The sequence below is a fragment of the Pristis pectinata genome, chromosome 2 (assembly GCF_009764475.1).
Source record: "Pristis pectinata isolate sPriPec2 chromosome 2, sPriPec2.1.pri, whole genome shotgun sequence".
NCBI classification, from domain to species: Eukaryota; Metazoa; Chordata; class Chondrichthyes; order Rhinopristiformes; family Pristidae; genus Pristis; species Pristis pectinata.
The window spans coordinates 78,210,341-78,229,341 of record NC_067406.1 but is presented as its reverse complement, the minus strand read 5'-3'; the positions used below and the strand labels follow the sequence as shown (position 1 = coordinate 78,229,341).

General features: G+C 41.0%; 1 protein-coding gene across 7 annotated transcripts in view; it reads left to right on the top strand.

Moving 5' to 3' along the window:
* The window catches only part of slit2 (slit homolog 2 (Drosophila)), a 369,641-nt gene that overhangs the window by 5,083 nt on the left and 345,557 nt on the right, over window positions 1–19,001 (top strand). For all 7 annotated transcript variants that reach the window (XM_052037389.1, XM_052037413.1, XM_052037405.1 and 4 more), the window contains exon 4: window positions 14,537–14,608. In XM_052037389.1, coding sequence (XP_051893349.1) covers window positions 14,537–14,608 — 72 coding nt within the window. The remainder of the gene's footprint in view (window positions 1–14,536; window positions 14,609–19,001) is intronic.

Here is a 19,001-nt window from a genome sequence, read left to right as displayed (position 1 = left end):
ATTTTTCTTCAGCTGATAGGACACTTCACAAGAGTTTTAGGATGTTTTGCTCTGTTGTACTTGCTGTATGAATACAAATTCTTGTTAGTAGTGTGAAAACCTATAGAATGGTTCATTCTCTGCATTTTCTGCGATTACATTTTAAGGCTAATATTTGATGTTATGTTATATAATTATCTACAGAGTCATACCTAAGTTTATATTACATTGCTCTTTAAATCTATATATCAAAAATATTACAGTAGATCTCTCAAGACATTTCTTTTGCAGTTTCAGGCATGGATCATCATAGTGTTGTTACTGACATCATCGTTTACTTTCCTTTTGAGGCTTTGTACCTTATTTGCCAATGTATTGGACAGGGGACCAAAAGCATTTTGAAGAAAGAGAACAGTGAAGAGGTTCATGGAGTAAATGCCAGTACTTGAGGCCTAGACATCTTGGATAAGGGCACCAAGCTAACCACTGCATCTATACAAATGAGGGCTGATTATCTGGAACCATTCAAGGCAAGCTTTGAGGCAGAGAGAGAAGTGGACTGACTCGGTATTTCTTAGGGTGTGTTTACCTGCTTTCACCAAGTTTGGGTAATTTACCTAGTTTATCTCCAATCTTGGTATTCCCTGGTTTAAACACAGTTTATGTATTTTTTCCATTTCACCTCTGTCTTAGTGTATTTAGCCTGGCCAGGCTAGATTGGTTTCTGGGTTTAAAATACATTTTGGCTTTATTAACCTAAGTCTGGGGGCATTTACTTAGTTTTGCAGATGTATTTCCCTCATTTAGGCCCAGTCCAGGATATGTACACAGTTTGTCCTTGGTTCTCGTGTGCTTACAAAGTCATGGAGTCGTACAGCCTGGAAACAGGCCCTTCAGCCCAATTCGTCCAAGCCGACTGTGTTGCCCAGTGAGCTAGTCTCATCTGCCCACATTTGGCCCACAGCCCTCTAAACCTCTCCTATCCATGTACTTGTCTAGATGGCTTTTAAATGTTGCTAATGTGCCCACCTCAACCACTATTTCTGGCAACTCATTCCAAATTTACACGACCCTTTGCATGAAGAAGCTGCCCCTGATGTCCCCTTTAAATCTCTCGCCTCTGATCTTAAACCTACACCCTCTTGTTTTTAGCACCCTCTCCCTGGGAAAAAGACTGTGCTTTCACCCTGTCTATGTCCCTCATAATCTTATATACCTCTATCAGGTCGCCCCCAATCTCCTATGTTCTAGGGAATAAAGTCCTAGTCGGTACAACCTCTCCTTGTAACTCAGGCCCCCAAGTCCAGGCACATCCTGGTAAATATTTTCTGCACTCTTTCTAGTTTAATAACATCTTTTCTATGACAGGGTGACCAAAACTGTACACAATACTCCAAGTGCGGCCTCACCAACATCTTTCATAACTGCAGCATAACTTCCCAAATCCTATACTCAGTGCCCTGACTGATGAAGGTGAGCATGCCAAACGCCTTCTTCACCACCTACCTGTGATGCTGCTTTCAGCGAACTGTGCTAGGTCTCAAAGTTCCACAACACTCCCCAGGGCCCTACCATCCACTGTACAAGTCCTACCCTGGTTTGATCCCCCAAAATGCAATACCTCACCTTTATATGGATTGAAAGCCATTTGCCAATCCTCAGTCCACATACCCAGCTGATCGAGATCCCCCTGTAATTTTTAATAACCTACTACTCTGTCTACAACACCACCTATTTTAATATCATCTACAGAGGAGGTTCACTCTTTAGCCGCAGACCAGGAGTTTTGATTTGCTTGGCCTAGGTTTAGGCCTATTTACTCAATTTAGCTCCAGACTGGTTGAGATTACCCAGCTTTACCTTGGATTGGGAGTATTTGCCCATTGTTGCCTTGCACAGGGATGTTTATAATGGGGTAAGGATACTGAGGATGTGATGGAGTTTGAGGACGTAAGTGAATGTGATACTGTCGACAAAGAAGGGTGTCAGCATGACCAAGCCTGTTGATTTTCCAGAGGATGGGTAGAAAGGCATAGTAAGAAGGAAACTAGTTTTTTGTTTGTGACATTGAATATTCTATGTCTAAATTATGAGATAACTTCATTTTAAGTGGAAAGAAGAAGAAACTGTTGTGGTAACTGAAAATGGGCTTAAAATTTTTCTCATTGTACGATTGTATTCAGATTCAGTGGTGAGCACTCAGCACAGAAGAAAGACATTTTTCACAACTGCAAGGTTGCAACGTGCCTCTCAATCAATGAAGTATGTTAGTAGTGTAACCACTGATGTAAGGCGACAGGCAATTTGCACACAGCAAGGTCCCACAAACAGCATTTACATAATAATCAGACAATATTCTTTGTATTGATGTGGTTTGAGGGATAAGTCTTGGCCAGAGCAGTGTTTGAAACTCACCACAAAGTTTACAGTGTACATTTTCACTGAAACTTGGGGAGAATTTCTGTGGGGTTCTCTCTTCGTAGAAACCCCAAGGAATGATGTTAATAACTCTGCTAATTCTTCATCTGATCTTCCACTGAAGCAACTGACTTGATGGAAGCCTTGCAGAAGTTCCAAATAATTATGTATAACACATATTTGTAGTTGTGATCAACGAAAGCATGTGAGTCACAGTGAATCCAGTTCCCATAGTGGATTTCCAAGTCTTAGCATCTGCTGATTATACCACGTTGCTATTCACAGACATTAACCTTATTTAGAAACTTTTTTTTTCATATGTAGAAATATTGCTGCACCAGTGCAGTATAGAATAATTTATCTGTGTATCTCTACTAGTGAGATCTGTTAGTTTCTGGCAGACTAACTATGGAACAAGATCAAACCAACCTGAATTTTATTCTGTAAGAGCAGTTGTTACATTGCTGCCTTGGTGATATCGTAGTTCCTACCAATATTCCTAGTTATTAATGAATATTAAATTGAATATTAAATATGAATAATAATTAAATCACTATACAATTATCAGAACTGTTGTGTAAACATATTAGAAGATTTTAAAAACAAAGGACTTGTTTTATTCCTCTGAACTGGCTGCACTGCTGAAGACCCATTAGCTGCAGTAATTATAATTAATCTTATAAACACATAGTTTTGCTTATACCTTTTGTAAGACTGCACAGAATGAAATCTCAAATGCTACTTGCTGTCCCAAACTTCAGCTGAGGCTTGATTCAAACAAATGTAGTACAGATGAGGTTTGATGTATGCATGTTCCTGTCAGAAATGGATGGGTCTTCGTTCATACCACCTCAGGGAACTCTGGCATTCTAATCATCCCTCCTGAACCAGAGCTCGCCATCCCACATGAATGCACCGAATATTAGCTTAGAATGCAATTACATCTATAGGAATGGTGTTTTTTATTGGTGTTCAATGCTGTCTTCTAGTTTGCTTCACATTGGCTGCCTTAACTGTTGACAGTGATCTATAGCTGGTAAGGCCTGACTGGAGTGTGGGAGATCGGGCTGAATTTCAGCCATGGAACGTGATTTAGCACAGAGCCCCCTCTAGGCAGTCACAGCTGTCAGCCCCAGAGCAAATATTTCATATTTGTTAGGAATAAGCTGCGGAAATTCCCATTGTTAGTGGCTGTCAAGTCAACCTGACGTGAAGACTTTGTTATCTGACAAGCAATTTATCTTTAAGTGCCTGTGGAATCTGCAAGAATGTTCACTTGAAGTTTGTATTAACCTGTAAATGAATTTCCATCATATTCTTTTCCCTTCACTTCAAGAAGGAAACAGATTGAATTTTGATTTCCATGAGATGTCTTGAAAAAGCACCTGGAGTTTGCTTTCCGATTCTAACAACTTCTTTTCAATGCTGTAGCAGTTTGCTTACCTGCAGAGCCTGCAGGGAAAGTAGAAGAGATGTTCCCACGATTCCTTTGCACAGCAAGTTCCCTGACCTTGACTGTGACATCAAGGGGAGGCACAGAGAGTAGGCTAGACAGTTCCCCACAGGAGGGAGGGAACTTCTGCAGGCAAGTCAAGTCTTATTAGCAGCCACTTCAAAGTGGATGAGGAGAATTAGTGTTTATTTCAGAACTCAAGACTAGTGTTCCTGCCAATTGCTTAAGGAGGGTGGCATATTCTGCTTCTATTTTGGGAAGGGAGAGGGAGGGAGAAAATGACATCTCAGCAGTTCATCTATCTTGCTTCCTTCATCTGTCATATTTTGCAGTGACAAGAAACTAGGCTTCATTTATTCTGGGGACTATGGCACTGGGCTGCAGTTCTGTTCTCTCAACTTTGGCAATAAATTTAGGTGCAATTAAGCCTAAGAGAAAGACAATCAAAGTAGAAAGCTGGCAGAGTGGGTGGGGGATGGGGTGAAGCGGCAAGTCATTGTAGGATAATAATAAAGTAAAAGCAAGAAAGTGCAATTGAAGTATCAGGTTTACCATCTTGGAATGAATCGGAACTGTAATGTCATGTTGCTGCTCAGCTGGTGAAAACTAAGTAAGGCTCTCGGCTTGACTGGCCAGTAGTCATTCTGGTCTAGAATAATGTTGTTCAAGCCTTGTCTGTTTTTCACTCGAGGGATTGATTTCTTCTGTGTATATCATGAAAATCAATCCTGTTCCTTCTCCCCTAGTGTAGCACCCATGTTATTGCACCAGATTATTAAAGAGGGACACCAAAAGGGAAAGTCATCAGTGGCAATTTATTTAGAGCAAAGTCTGTTTTCTTAAATGTCATCAGGATGCTCTTGGTCTTTTGCACACTGGCAGTGTTGGCTGTGACTTCACTTTTCAAAAAAGCAGTTTTAATTTCTCTTCGTCCACCACCCGCATCTCCCCGCTCATTGTCTTTATTGAACCAAGAGACAGTTCCTTTGAGTGCATTTCATCAAGTTGTACAGCACAGAAACAGGCCCTTGTGCCCACCATGTTCACACTGACCATCAATTGGCCATCAGCACTCATCGCATTTACCATTACTTGGTCTATAACCTTGTACGGCTTGGCAATTTAAGTGCTTGTCTGAATACTCCTTACATGCTGTGAGAAGCTGTGTCTCCACCACCTTGTCAGGCAATGTGTTCCAGATTTCAACCACCCTCTGGTTGAAAAAAAATGTCCTCAGATCCCTTCCAAACCTCATTCACCTTACCCTAAACCTTTGCCCTCCCAGAAGTTTACATCTCTGTTATGGGGAACAGCTTTCTGTCTTCTACACTGTCTACACCCTCATAATTTTGTATATCTTAATCAGGTTGCATGCCCCCCCCCCCACCCTCCTCTGCTCCAAGGAAAACAAACCTGATAGTCTGTCCAGTCTTTCCTCATAAGTAAAAAGCTCCATCCCAGTGAATCTCCTTTGCACCATCTATAGTACGATCACATCCTTCCTCTAGCTTAGTAACCAGAACTGCATGCAGTACTCCAACCGTAGCCTAATCAATGTTTTACAAAGCTGCATCATAACCTCTCTGTTATATTCTTTGCCCTGGCTAATGAAGGCTTCTACCCCATGCTCCTTCTCTACCACCTTATCGATCTGTTCTGCAATCATCTGGGATCGTAGGTTTTTGTACAAGGTCCCTCAGTGCTCCCTAGAGCCCTACTATTCATTGTGCATGTCCTATCCTTATTAGTCCTCCCAAAGTATGTCATCTCGCGCTAATCAGGATTATTTACTCCATAGCACAGACAGAACCTTAAACCACTGTTGGTTTGCTGCATGTGAGATTCCAGGTAGTTTGCTTTGAAAAATGTGGCCATTCTGAACATCATGTTCTCGTGTCATCTAATGTCCCAAGTGTATAGCAGCAGGGATCCTAGGAAAGCATGAAATAATGGAGACTGGCAGTCTGAATGCAGATTTATTCTGAAGTCTGCAGCCAGTAGAACAAGGTAACGGAGACTAAGCTTTTCCCCAGGTATTGCAGTTAGTTCTCCCCGTGACACAAGAGCTGATGAATATTGGCAAATACCTGGTGGTGGTATTCTTTCCTTATCTTCTATTGCAAAGCCTCTGTATACGCGCTACTCCAGCACAACTACTTTAATTGAAGGATTGTGACCTTCAGTCCTGGCTTCAGTGCCACCAGGCTGTAACTGGACTTGTTGCTGGGGCTTCACACCAGAGAGCCTCCCCGCACTGTGGTTTTGAAGCACATCGCAGGTTATCTCCTGATGGATGGGTGGTTAATAACAAATAATTGGTTGTGCTTAAAGATGCCATCTGTGGTTGGAGGTACTCCTGGTGGTACAGCAAATGATCTTGTGACTCCAGCTGCCTCACCCAGTCAAACAGCCTTTGTCACCCTGCCTCTCATACTTCTGCAATTTACAAACAAAAAGATTTTGAAGAAAATGAGGAAATAAAGTAAGCACATTTATTTCAGATTCCCCTGCGAGTTTCCTTCTGGGCACATGTCGCAATGTCTGGGAGATTAATCTTTAATTATGGGAGATTCACGGAATTCTTGACAACCCATAAGGTGCTTTCTTAGTTAAAGGATGAAGTTTGGTGAGGAATTGCAGCAATATGGAACAGTGATGGTGTAAAAAATAGGTGGGGACACAAATAAATGAAACACAGTGCATGTCTTGAGAAACCAGAAATTAATTTGATCTGACATCAATTTAAAAAGCACTCAGTAGTGTCTGCCTGTTAATCTGCTGCGTGTCTGCTTGTTTCTGGTTATAATAGACCTTGAATTATTTCTTTCAGTGCTTTAATGACTTTCTTTTATGTAGTTTAGAAGTGTCAGACAGTCAATACTGGCGAAATAATCCAATTTTTTTTAAGCAAGAGTTTCAAACCATTGTCTGGACCTACAACAAGTGCTGATGTGGAGATTAAACAAGATCTTGCTCAATGGCAGAAACTAACTAATAGTGACAAATAGGGTATCTTTCATACAAAGGATGGAAAGTACTCTGTCACTTACATGGTTTGTGTTTATATGCCGGTGCTTTACATACTACTTCACCTTAGGCAGTCCCTTGGGATCGAGGCTGATCTGCTTCCACTCAAGTTCTGTGGGATTGAGCTGGCTAATGGCCATTGTGGCAACGGCAGACTCTTCTGCAGATGGGGCGGCTGGAGGCCTATGGGGCATGCAAGTGGGTGGTTTATTAGATGGTCTGCTCCTTCTGCCACTGATACAGGGCTTCTGTATGCTCCTGATGCATGGTGTCGAGGTTCTTTAATGCTCCTCCTCCACTTTGAGTGGTCAAGGCTAGAATTTCCCAGCAGTCAGTGGGCATGTTACTTTTCTTGCAGAAGGCTTTGAACACATCCTTGAATCTTGTCATCTGTCTTCCTGGTAATGTCTTCGCAATGATAGAGCTTGGAACAGAGTGTCTGTTTTGGGAGACTGGTGTCAGGCATGTGAATAATGTAACCTGCTCAATGTAGCTGACTGTAACTAGGGCCTTGACGCTGGGTTTGTCGGTTTGGGGGAGGATGTTGACGTTGCTTCACTTGCCCTTCCAGTGGATTTGTAGGATGTTGCAGAGAGAATGTTCGTTGTACTTTTCCAGTGCCTTGAGGTGCCTGCTGTAGCCAGTCAAGGTTTCAGAAGCATATGGGGGACAGGTTTCTCTTGCCCAATATACTATGAATTTTGTGCCAGGTCTGAGATCTTGATTTCTTTCAAATACCCTTTTCCTCAATCTACCAAAAGCTGTGCTGGCGTAGTGAAAGCTGCAGTGAATTGCGTCATTCGTTCTTCCCTTGTTGAGAGGTAGCTCCTAAAGTGTGGGAAGTGGTCCAAGGTGTGGCCGTGAACCTTTGCTGTTGGAGAGCAGTGGGGGGGAGGGTGGTTGGAAAACCTGCATAAGCAGGTAAATAACACCACATTCTGCTCATGATTATATGCAGAAGGATGTCTTTGGAAGGGCTTGACTGCTGTTGGGCCTTGGGGCAGCCTTTACTGCATCACAGCATTTCCCACTGACAAAGCATTTTCCCCCTGGCAGCATTGGTTTAGTTTGAATTCCAGGCATGAGTTTAAATATCCATTCCACATGCTGAAATTGCTAAATATGTCTCTTTTGGTTGGGCAGGAGAATTGTAGACTCAGTTTTGCAGACCCAGCTTTTCATGTAACCGTTGAGTATGTCATTGAGTTTTCTGGATTTAGTGGTAAACCATCTCCAGAATAATAGATTTATAGGACTTAACCTGTGAAGGTAAAAGAACTGTTTGAATGTGGCAGAATCGCATGTGGAATGATGGATTAATGATCACAATCACATTGCATTTTTTTGGTGGTCAGCCTTGTTTGAAGCACTGGTGTGTCACACGTGTTTGGAGGCGAATCACCTTGCTGGAATGCTTGATTGTAATCTAACAGAGATAAGGATAATATCCTTAAAGCAGGCCTGGCCCTTTAAATTGTTTATGTAGGAGTGTTACAGAATAGAGAGCAGACCTAATCCCTGTTAAAATTCCAAGGAGTTAAGTGAAATGTGGGAAGATTCTTGCTGAGATTGAAAATAAAAGGTCCTGGAAGTAATCTTGGCTCCATCTCACTGCTGAGATTAAGCATTAAAGCCAAAAAAAATCAAGTATTCCTGTATCAGATTGCCTGCTTACCTTTCCCCACTCACAATTCATAACATGTTAAAAGTTTCCACTGGTGGAGCCAAGCAGTGTTCATCATTAAAGGCAGTCTGAGGTTGCTTGAAATGGTCTTCAAATAGGGAGTGTAGGAGAGGATGAACAATAGCCTGAAGCAATGCATAATATTATTTGCTATAGAAAAAAATACATTGAGCACAGTAGGTGTAATAATTATTGCCCTTTGCCCACCCCTGAATCTTCCCTTGGCTTGTGAATCAAGCCTCATTTATTTTCTGGAACATTGCTGACTGCTACATTGAAAAAGGTGATACTATGTTCCAGAGGATTTGACCAGAAGTGAATCAATGGGTCTCTTATTTGTGCATTGCTCATCCATTATTTGTCAGTCATACCTTGCAGTACAAGTCCTCAGCGTCTCTGTATAAAGGCAGGAGTGGGTGTGTTGCTGTAGAAACCCCTCAGAGGAAAGACCCTGGTCGAAAAGGAAACATTTCCTTTACCTAATCAAGTGCGTAAATTAGAAAATACAAATGGGGCTAATGTTCTCCCAGAGAGTGATCCAAATAGTATTCCCACCTGACACAACTACAGGAACTGCAGCTGAGGTAGTGGGGGAATGCCCTCTTGCCATACAGCTGTAGAGACGTGCAGGGTGGTGAGAATAAGATCTTTTTGGTGATGGTTGACATCTTTCTTTCGTTAATGACACAATCAGTTCTTAAGAAGCTGGGCAGTAAAAACCTGTTCTTATTGTTATGTAAAACACAAGGAAAAACTTAAGCAAAGGCTTTCTTGAAAAAACACTTTTAACATGTATTTGTTTTTGGGCCAGTTGCTGCTGGCTGATGCTGTGGGCTGTCAGCTGTACGCAGCTTAGCATATTTTGGACTGCCACTTGCGTACAGTGAAAAGCGGAAGTCCAGGATGAAGTGAAAAATGCCAGTATTTCTGATTGTCTGATCTGCTGTTGGGCACAATGGTACGAGTCCTCATTGAGCCCAGTGGTTGAGCAGAGGCTCACAGCAGAGAGGAGCATGCACAAAAAGCTGGAGGAACTCAGCAGGTCAGGCAGCATCTATGGAGGGAAATAAACAGTTGACATTTTGGGTCGAGACCCTTCATCAGTTTGCTCCAGATTCCAGCATCTGCAGAACCTCTTGTGTCACAGCAGAGAGGGTCCAGATTCACTTCACATCAAGGCTGCAAACCAGGAGGAGTGACGTAAGAACAATGATCCTGTTTATGATGTTTTCTGATTTCTGATCCCGGTTTCTGATGCAGTGGTACGAGGTGATTGCAGGCTTTTTATTTTACTTTAAATATTGTTTCAAATTAAACTTCAATATTTTAATGTCTTTATGATTAAAGTCATTGTTTTAGATTTTTAAATACCTTTTTTGTTGCTTAAAACTATTTTAAGACAAGATAGGATAAGGTATCTTTATTAGTCACATGTACATCGAAACACACAGTGAAATGGATCTTTGCGTAGAGTGTTCTGCGGGCAGCCTGCAAGTGTCACCACGCTCCCGGTGCCAACATAGCATGCCCACAACTTCCTAACCCGTACGTCTTTGGAATGTGAGAGGAAACCGGAACACCTGGAGGAAACCCATGCAGACACGGGGAGAACGTACAGACTCCTTACAGACAGTGGCTGGAATATGAACCTGGGTTGCTGGCGCTGTAATAGTGTTATGCTGACCACTACACTACTGTGCTGATTTGAATAGTTTTTGAATATCATTGAATATCCAAGTCCTTTAAAAGCAGTTACGGAACCTTTGACAGCTGCTGAGCTGTCATAAGCCTTCAAGGCTCCCTGGGGCAGCTCTTCAGGCTACATCTCCTGAGGGTTAGTCGCCACTCAAATCCTTGCAGGACTCCTGTCAGGTGCAGAAGGTCAGCTCGTGTTCCCCTTTGGATGCACTTGGCAAAACAGTACTTGCTATCAAGGAAACTGTGCTTAAAACTTTCACGTATAGTTTACAACATTAATAACATCGTAAAGAATAAACTACAGTTCAGTAGCCTTGCCTCTGGGTCAGAAGCTAAAAGGTTGAAGCCCCATTCCAGAACCTTCAATGCAAAATCTAAGGTGACAATTGCAACGCAATATTGAGGGAACTTTTCTTTTACTAATTCAATTTTTTGGATCTGTGTGTCACTGGCATAGCCAGTGTTTATTGCCTTTAAAGTGGTCTTCTAGGCCAGTTAAGATTCAGTCACTTTGGTGGAGTTATATACAGGCCAAACCAAATAAGGATGGCAGGTTTTCTCCCTTTGAAAGACATTAGTGAACTAGATTGTTTTTTATAACAATCCGGTAGTTTTTCTGGTTTTCATTGCAAGGACTAGTTGTTTTATTCGCCGAAGTCCATATTATTAACTAAATTTAAATTGCACAGATGCCATGGTGGGATGTGAATGAGGACCTTGGGTTGTTGGTCTCTGCTTCTGAATTACTAGTCTGGTAACTTAACCATTGCACCCCTGTCAGAGGTATTGTCTTCCAAACAAACCTCCAAACGTCAGGTCTCAAATGAATGCCAGAGATCTAATGGTAGCACAGAAGCTCTCCCCTGCTGGCCAGTTTTCAGCAGTCAACAGTTATTGTTAAAACAGAAGAGCTGGTCATTATATCTTTGCTACTGGTGGCACCTTGCTGTGCACAAGTAAACTGTCACATTTCCTGCATTACAACGATGTTGCGTGTTGCGCTTTAAAAAAAATTCACCATTGAAAAGTATTTCTTGATGTCCTGAGGGTGTGAAACTTGCAATATAAATGAAAATCTTTCTTTTCTCATATGATATGCTAAGTTAGTAAGTATATAGGCAGAACCATGGCAATTTAAGGAATGCGATGTTACATTCCTCATCAAGATAACATTACAGCAGATGTTCCCATTGATGTTTGCATTATCTGAGGGGGGAGCTGGTAACAAAATGTTGTTGTTCACATTATGTGAGGCTTACACTCTTTTCTCACTGGACCCACACAAGAACAAGAAGAAAATATGAACAGGGGTAGGCTACCTGCCCCCTCGAGCCTAACCCACCATTCATTATAATTATGGCTGATGTACTCCAAGCCTCAGCTCCTCTTCTGTACCAGTTCCCTATAGCTCTCAATTCCCTGATCTTTCAAAAATTTATCCACCTCCTCCTTAAATACCTTGAGTGATCTAGGCACTACAATCCTCCGGGGTAGAGATTTCCAGAGTTTCACCACCCTCAGTGAAAAGCAATCCGGTCATCTACTTAGTGGTTACAAGGGTAAAGCTGAGAGTACTTGACTTTGTACACAGATTTATAATTTTCTGATGGCACATTGGATATGGCAGCACTGATCTCCATGGACAGGTTAAGCAACTTCATGGTGCATTAACACTGTCAGTAGAAACAAACATATTAACCATTGCATTCAGTATAGTTCACAAGATTGCTTACTCTATTAAACTTAGGATTTAACCCCAAAATGGACTTGGATATTGGTACCTCGGATCCATTGGGACAGGAACATGTGATATCCAAAGCCATTAATATTAGGGAACTAGATTGATACAGCACCACCCTTACTACCCCTTCTGTTCATAGAAGACTTCCTATCACTATGTGCTTTTATTTACAGCGATTAAGGGCAGAGTATCAGAAGGAATTAGCAGTATTATAATAAATAAATAATTACAATATGAACAAGATCTATGGCCTAGTTGTTGGATGGATGTCACATCTTCCTATAAACTGTGTTTCAATGAGCATTATGTAAGTGTTAGCATAGATAAGTCAATGCTTAAATGTCACAGTGAAAGGCTTTCTTTTTCCATTGCCCGTTGCTAACGCAGTTTTTTCCTGCCCATGAACAAACTTGCTAATATTGCAGAGTTCTCAGTGTCTCTCCTTTGCTTTGGGTTGGGTTCTGCCTGACCTTTTTATGGCTATTGATGTTGAATTGAGGAATGGAGCCTGTTTGCACTGAGCAGTGCCTTCTTAGCAATTCAGATGGCAGGCTGCTGTTTGTTTTTCCCACATCTGTTTTGCACTGGTCCTTTGTGGCAATGTTTGCTGGATGCTGGCCCTTCTACTTTCTCCTGAAATGCGAAGCCCATTTGAACGGATGTTTCCAAATGTTAGACACACTGTGTTATACCCTCCCGTGCGCACCCACCACCACCGCACCCCCCCCCCCCCCCCCGACCACACTTCATATTATCAGCCGACAATACTTGGACTGTATTTCACAAAAGCAGTAGCTGTCATCTGTCCGAAGATAAGACTGGTGATCCCACTGCTTTCAAATGGTAGCTTGAATGGATGCGCTTTATAAAAACAAGAAAATTGTGATTTGTTTTTCACTCCCTAATTCCAGATTTCTGTCTGACCCTGAGCAACTTTCCCTTCTCTCCTGGAGGTACTGACTCTTGGTCAGGAGCACTTCACGGAGTGCCATGAATTCACCAGTATGTTACTTAACTGATTGATTGTCCTATACGGTGAACCTTGTCAAGCTGCTTGGCTGAGGAAGACATCACAACCAGGCGTGATTCTATCCTTGACTGGAGTGCAGCTGAGTGCACTTTCCAGCTGTTATTTTTTTGGATAAAACACATGGCAGGCATTGTGGCTGCTTCTTCCCAATGTATATCCAGGGAACACGAGAAAAACTAAAAGTAATCTAACATGTACTTAATGTGCATTATGGGAAATTTGTTGATATTAAGGTGGTGTAATGCCACAGACAGTCACTAGCTGAGCAGTAGGATTAACTACATGCTGAGGGATCTTATGATTGAGCAAGGTTAAACACAACTTCCCATAATAAAGGTAGTTTTTTTTTTAAAACTTAAGTTGCCTTGAAACCAGGCACATAAAAAAATCATTTATGACATTTTGACAGTCAGATGTAGTGACTGAGAATAAGCAAATCACAATTTTGTAACAAGATGGGTCTATAGATGCTAGTAAATTAATTCATTGAAAGTTAGCAGTGACAGGAAAGTTGATATAATTAGAGGGTTTTGATCAATATGTGAAAGTTACTGAGCTGATTTAAAAACAATAAAGTCCAATTTGCCATTGGGCATGAGGAAAGAATTTTTCAGACTTCACTTTCTCGTTAACTCTGTGTCAGCCCTTCTTCATGGACTTCACAGATTTTTAACTGACTTGCGCACCCACCGGGAACATTTTAACATTCTGTAATATCTTGGGACCACCTCGTGGAATTGACAAGCTGTTATCATACCCCAGCCAAATATGTAACACATTTTTCATTTGATGCATATGTAGCACCTGTGTCCATTCGAGCTTAGACCTTTAATAAACACACAAAGCTATCCTTTGACAGGCACCATATGAAGAATATTAAAAACAGACAGTGTTCTTATTATTTAAAAATGGGAGAGTGGAGCTCCTGGTGTGCCTGTGAGTACACCATAAGAATTTTTAAAGTGCGATATCACTTTTTCTTGGATTTTCTTTCAATTTTTATTGATGTCAAATGAAGAGCAATTAAGGTACTATACTGTTAAAAAAGAAAACTTGCATTTATATGGATCCTTTGAAGATCTCCTCGATCTCCAAAAGTGGTTTTTGGCAATGAAGTACCTTAATGGTATGTTTTAGGTTTATAGTTACACTTATAATATAGAAAATATGACATCCAGTTTGTATACAGGAAGTTGTCAGAAACGCCAGTGTAATAATGACTGGAGAGATTGTTTTAGTGATGTTGGTTGAAAGATAAATATTGGCTAGAAATATGGGTAAGAGAAAGGGAACTGCAGTGTTGTGGACCCATCTCCAACTGTTCTCTCCTCCTGTGGAATCAATAAAGTTAGCTATTGCTGTCTGGATTCAAAAATGAAGGATAGCCACTATGAGGAGGTATTGGAGAATACTATTTATTTGTGAGATGAGGGATTAAAATTTGAAGGTTTAAGGGGTGATTTTTGCATACTCCTCACGATTATTTCTCTTTTCGCTTTCACCCAGCCGCCTGAACAGAAACAATCTGCAGGTCTTACCCGAGTTGCTTTTCCTGGGAACTCCAAAGCTCTACAGACTGTGAGTAGTCAAGTTTCCTTAACCCTGTCAAATTTGAAACCAAAAGACACCTGGATTATTTCCATGACGTGTGGCTACTCCTGAACGAATTGCACCACATCAGCACAATCTTAACTCCTGGTGACTTGCTGCTCAAACCAGCCTAATGCTACAAATGGCCATATAATTACAAATATTTTGTTAATACAACTGTCTGAAGAGGGTACTTTTGCTTAATTGTCACAATTTTTCTAAGGCCCTTACAAGGCCCTTTCTGTGAGAAGTTCTAGGATAATTGAATAGTTGTAATTTGTTTCATGCTTTCTTACAAATCATAAATCAACGCTAAGGCTGAGTTCTGAGGTATCCTCGGGCACTTTGAAGCAGGCTGATGCAGTCCTGATGGTAATTTAGAAGGAAAACAGTTCATTTAAAGTCATTGAGAAGCAAGTGCTTCAGAAAGGTGGAGGATGAAGGTCATGTCTGGAATGGTTTCAAATTATTGCAGTTCACTTGGAACTTTCCATGCCTAATGGATCAATTTTCCTTTAGTTTCATTTTTGCAACAGAAATCCTGAGAACTTCTTGAAATTTGCAAGTTCAGTTGATTAATGCATAAATATTAGTTGAAAATGTGGAATAAGTCCACTATTGTCTGGTTGTTAAAGCACGTTACATTGATTTGAATGTGACATATGACCGAGGGCCTCCTTTAACTTTAATGGGTAAGTGGATTCCTCTGTGAAGACAGACTGTGGTTGTAGATGTAACTTCACTGTCATTCAAAATGGAATTTGAAAACGTGACCTTTTGTGCTTTTTGTTTTGTTCTTTGCAGGTGAAATTTCTAGGAAGGAAAATACAATATACATGCACATTGTTGTGAGGCAAATATCATAAGATCATGAAAATCCAAGAGGGATTATGATTATATTCATATGTATATTGTGATTCCTTTGGGCAATTATAAACTAGTATTATCTTTAACATTAGTGTAAATAATAAATTAACATCAATTGTGCACTTGAAGCTTTGGCATTCATTAGTATACCAAAATATCTTTTGGGAATTGTTTTAAAATGAATTCTCAGTTATAAGTGATTGCAGTGAAGCAATAGTAGGAATAATAAGTTGTTCTTATTCCTCTCTTTTTTCTCTGTTTCCCTCCAATTTTATTCCCACTTTCCACACCAGAAAGAGTTAATTCCCACTGGCAAAGTGATCCCACTTGTAAAAAGCAATCAGAACTACAGCCTTGTCTAGGTGTTTTCTGTATTCAACTTTTTGAGGGTCTTTGGTCTACAACATTGAAGTATCTCTTCTCCTAAATGCTTCAGTGAGCAGTGCCCCAGAGGGCTGTGGAATGCATCTGGTTCTAAATCATTTCTGTTCCTGCAAAAATCTGTTAGCATTCACTTGGATTGATCTGAATTAAATTAGCATTATTTGATTTTGATACATCTCCCTTTCAAAATATTAAATTCTTGCAACACTGTGACTAGTTTATACCCATTAGTGCCAATGGAGCTTTCTTTTCATGTTTCTCTCCCTGTCATTGAGAATACTTTAAAAAATAAGAAAAGAGAATATAGGCTTTCAGCAACATGTCTGAGGAGTTTACTATTCATTGTGCTCAAAGAACTTGGATGAGCAGTTTGTCTCCACTCTCAGTGGGCTTGAAGGGAATGCAAGTCAGAGAATCAGCACACAGTGTGATAGCCAGTACCCCACTTCCATCCTCACCGTGTGCAGGCACTGCATTTATCCCAGTGCTTGAGGCATGTACAAATGAGATGCCATATTAAAATCTCATTTCATATTTCATTGTGGTATTGTTGGTAGCATTCTTCGTTTAGGTTCGTAAGTTGTGGGTTTGTGTGACATTCGGTGTTGATGTAACTTACCAGTTAAATAAATGTTGTATTGTTGGAGGTAGTGCCCAGCACAAGCAATATTATGACCGTTGGCTGGCAAATTGGGTGTTATGGATCCTTAGGTATTGTTTAGAAGAGACCACTGGAATCACTCTGTCTTCTGACCAACATTCCCCCTTCAGCCAATCTCAACTAAGCTGAGCTGATTTGTAATTCATCTAATGGCCAGTCATGAGAGAATATGGGAAAAACCTATTACTGCTGGGCATGGCTACACAATGAGCAATCATGTGAACCACTTTAATATTCCAACATATGAAGGCACTAATTAATTGCAAGTATTTTGCTTTATTTATTTAAACCATTGAACAATCTGCAAGAACATCATTTCTTCCACCTGTTGTATAGTAAGTTGTCCAGGTTCACAGCTGAAGACTTCTCTCCATTGCTTGAGTAGAGCCTGGGAAGTCTTTTAGACCTTGGCTTGAAGCTGCATGATTACTTTCAGATGCAAGATTAATAAAGCATTATTGATTACTATTTTGAAATGCTTTTGCAACATTAGTGGTATAAAAATAGTGTGCTGCTTGGCTGAGTGAAATAATTAAAATATTTTTGATTAGTATTTTGAACCTTTGACTTATTGAGTTCTTCAGCTAAATATTTTAACTAGATCTCTGACTATAAACTATCTCCATATATAAAATATATTGATGTATTGATATATAAAATATCTCAACTATAAACAAAAAATATGTTCATCCCTTTTTTAAGAAGTTTGCCCATTTGTTAACATAATTGAATCAATTTTATATTTTTATGGATTACCTTTAATTTCATTAACATAGGTAGCTTAATTCAAGAAGAACTGGTTTTACTTACAAGTTTAGGTCATGGATGATGTGGAGGTGCAAACTGTTAAGATATGCATTTACAGCCTGGTATATGTTTGCATCTTACTTTCCTGTGTAATGCTGCAAAGTAGTGACATTATTTCTGATGATAGCTAAGCAATCTGGGATCCTGCTCCTCAATCAGTAACCCCTATTCCTTTGGGTGGAGCTCAGATATAGTTTGTCTAAATCCATGGTGAGCCTGAGTCCTGTGAAATCTTTAGCAATCATTTGGGTTCAGCAAAACTAAAGAAGCTGCCTGACCTGCTGAGTTCCTCCAGGGTTCTGTGTGTGTTGTTACAAAGACTACTCTTATTTTATAATTGTGCAGAGCCCAGATGGATAATAGTCAAAGGAAATATACAACTCAGAAGGAGGCTGTTTGGCCCATTGTGGCCATCCCAGTTGAAAAAGATCCATCCAGCCTAATCACACTTCCAAGACAAAGTCCATAGCCTTGCAGATCATGGCTCTTCAAGTACATGTTTAAATGTGATAAGGGTTTCTGCCTCTAACAGGTCTTCAGGCAGTGAGTTCCAGGAAGGGAAAAGCTCACCTGAGGTTTAGAAAGCATAGATCAGACAGGGTTCTGGAGAGTTACAAGGTAGCCAGGAGGGAGCTTAAGAATGGACTTAGGAGAGCTAGAAGAGGGCATTGGAAATCCTTGGCGAGTAGGATCAAGGAAAACCCCAAGCCGTTCTGCACGTATGTGAAGAATAAGAGGGTGACTAGAGTGAAGGTAGGACCGATCAGGGATGAAAGAGGAAATATGTGCCTGGAGTCAGAAGAGGTAGGGGAGGTCCTTAATGAATACATTGCTTTGCTATTCACCAGAGAGAGAGACCTTGATGTTTGTGAGGATGGCATATGACAGACTGATATGCTGGGGCATGTCGACGTGAAGAAAGAGGATGTTCTGGAACTACTGAAAATCATTAGGATAGATAAGTCATCGGGGCGGATGGGATATATCCAAGGTTATTACGGGAAGCTAGGGAAGAGATTGCTGCACCTTTGGTGATGATCTTTGCATTCTCGCTGGCCACAGGAGTAGTGCCGGATGATTGGAGGGTGGCAAATGTTGTTCCTTTGTTTGAGAAAGGAAGTAGGGATAACCCTAGTAAACATAGAAGCATAGGCTGGGAAGAGAAGCATAGGCTGATTGGGGACAGTCAGCATGGCTTTGTGAGGGGCAGGTCATGCCTCACAAGTCTGATTGAATTCTTTGAGGATGTGACAAGGCACATTGATGAAGGTAGAGCAGTGGATGTGGTGTACATGGATTTTAGTAAGGTGTTTGATAAGGTCCCTCTTGGAAGGCTCATTCAGAAAGTCAGGAGGCATGGGATCCAGGGAAACTTGGCTGTGCGGATTCAGAATTGGCTCGCTCGTAGAAGACAGAGGGTGGTGGTAGATGGAGCGTATTCTGCCTGGAGGTCGATAACCAGTGGTGTTGCACAGGGATCTGTTCTGGGACCCCTGCTCTTCGTGATTTTTATAAATGACTTGGATGAGGATGTGGGAGGGTGGGTTAGTAAGTTTGCTGATGATACAAAGGTTAGTGGTGTTGTGGATATTGTAGAAGGTTGCTGTAGATTACAACAGGATATTGATAGAATGCAGAACTGGGCTGAGAAGTGGCAGATGG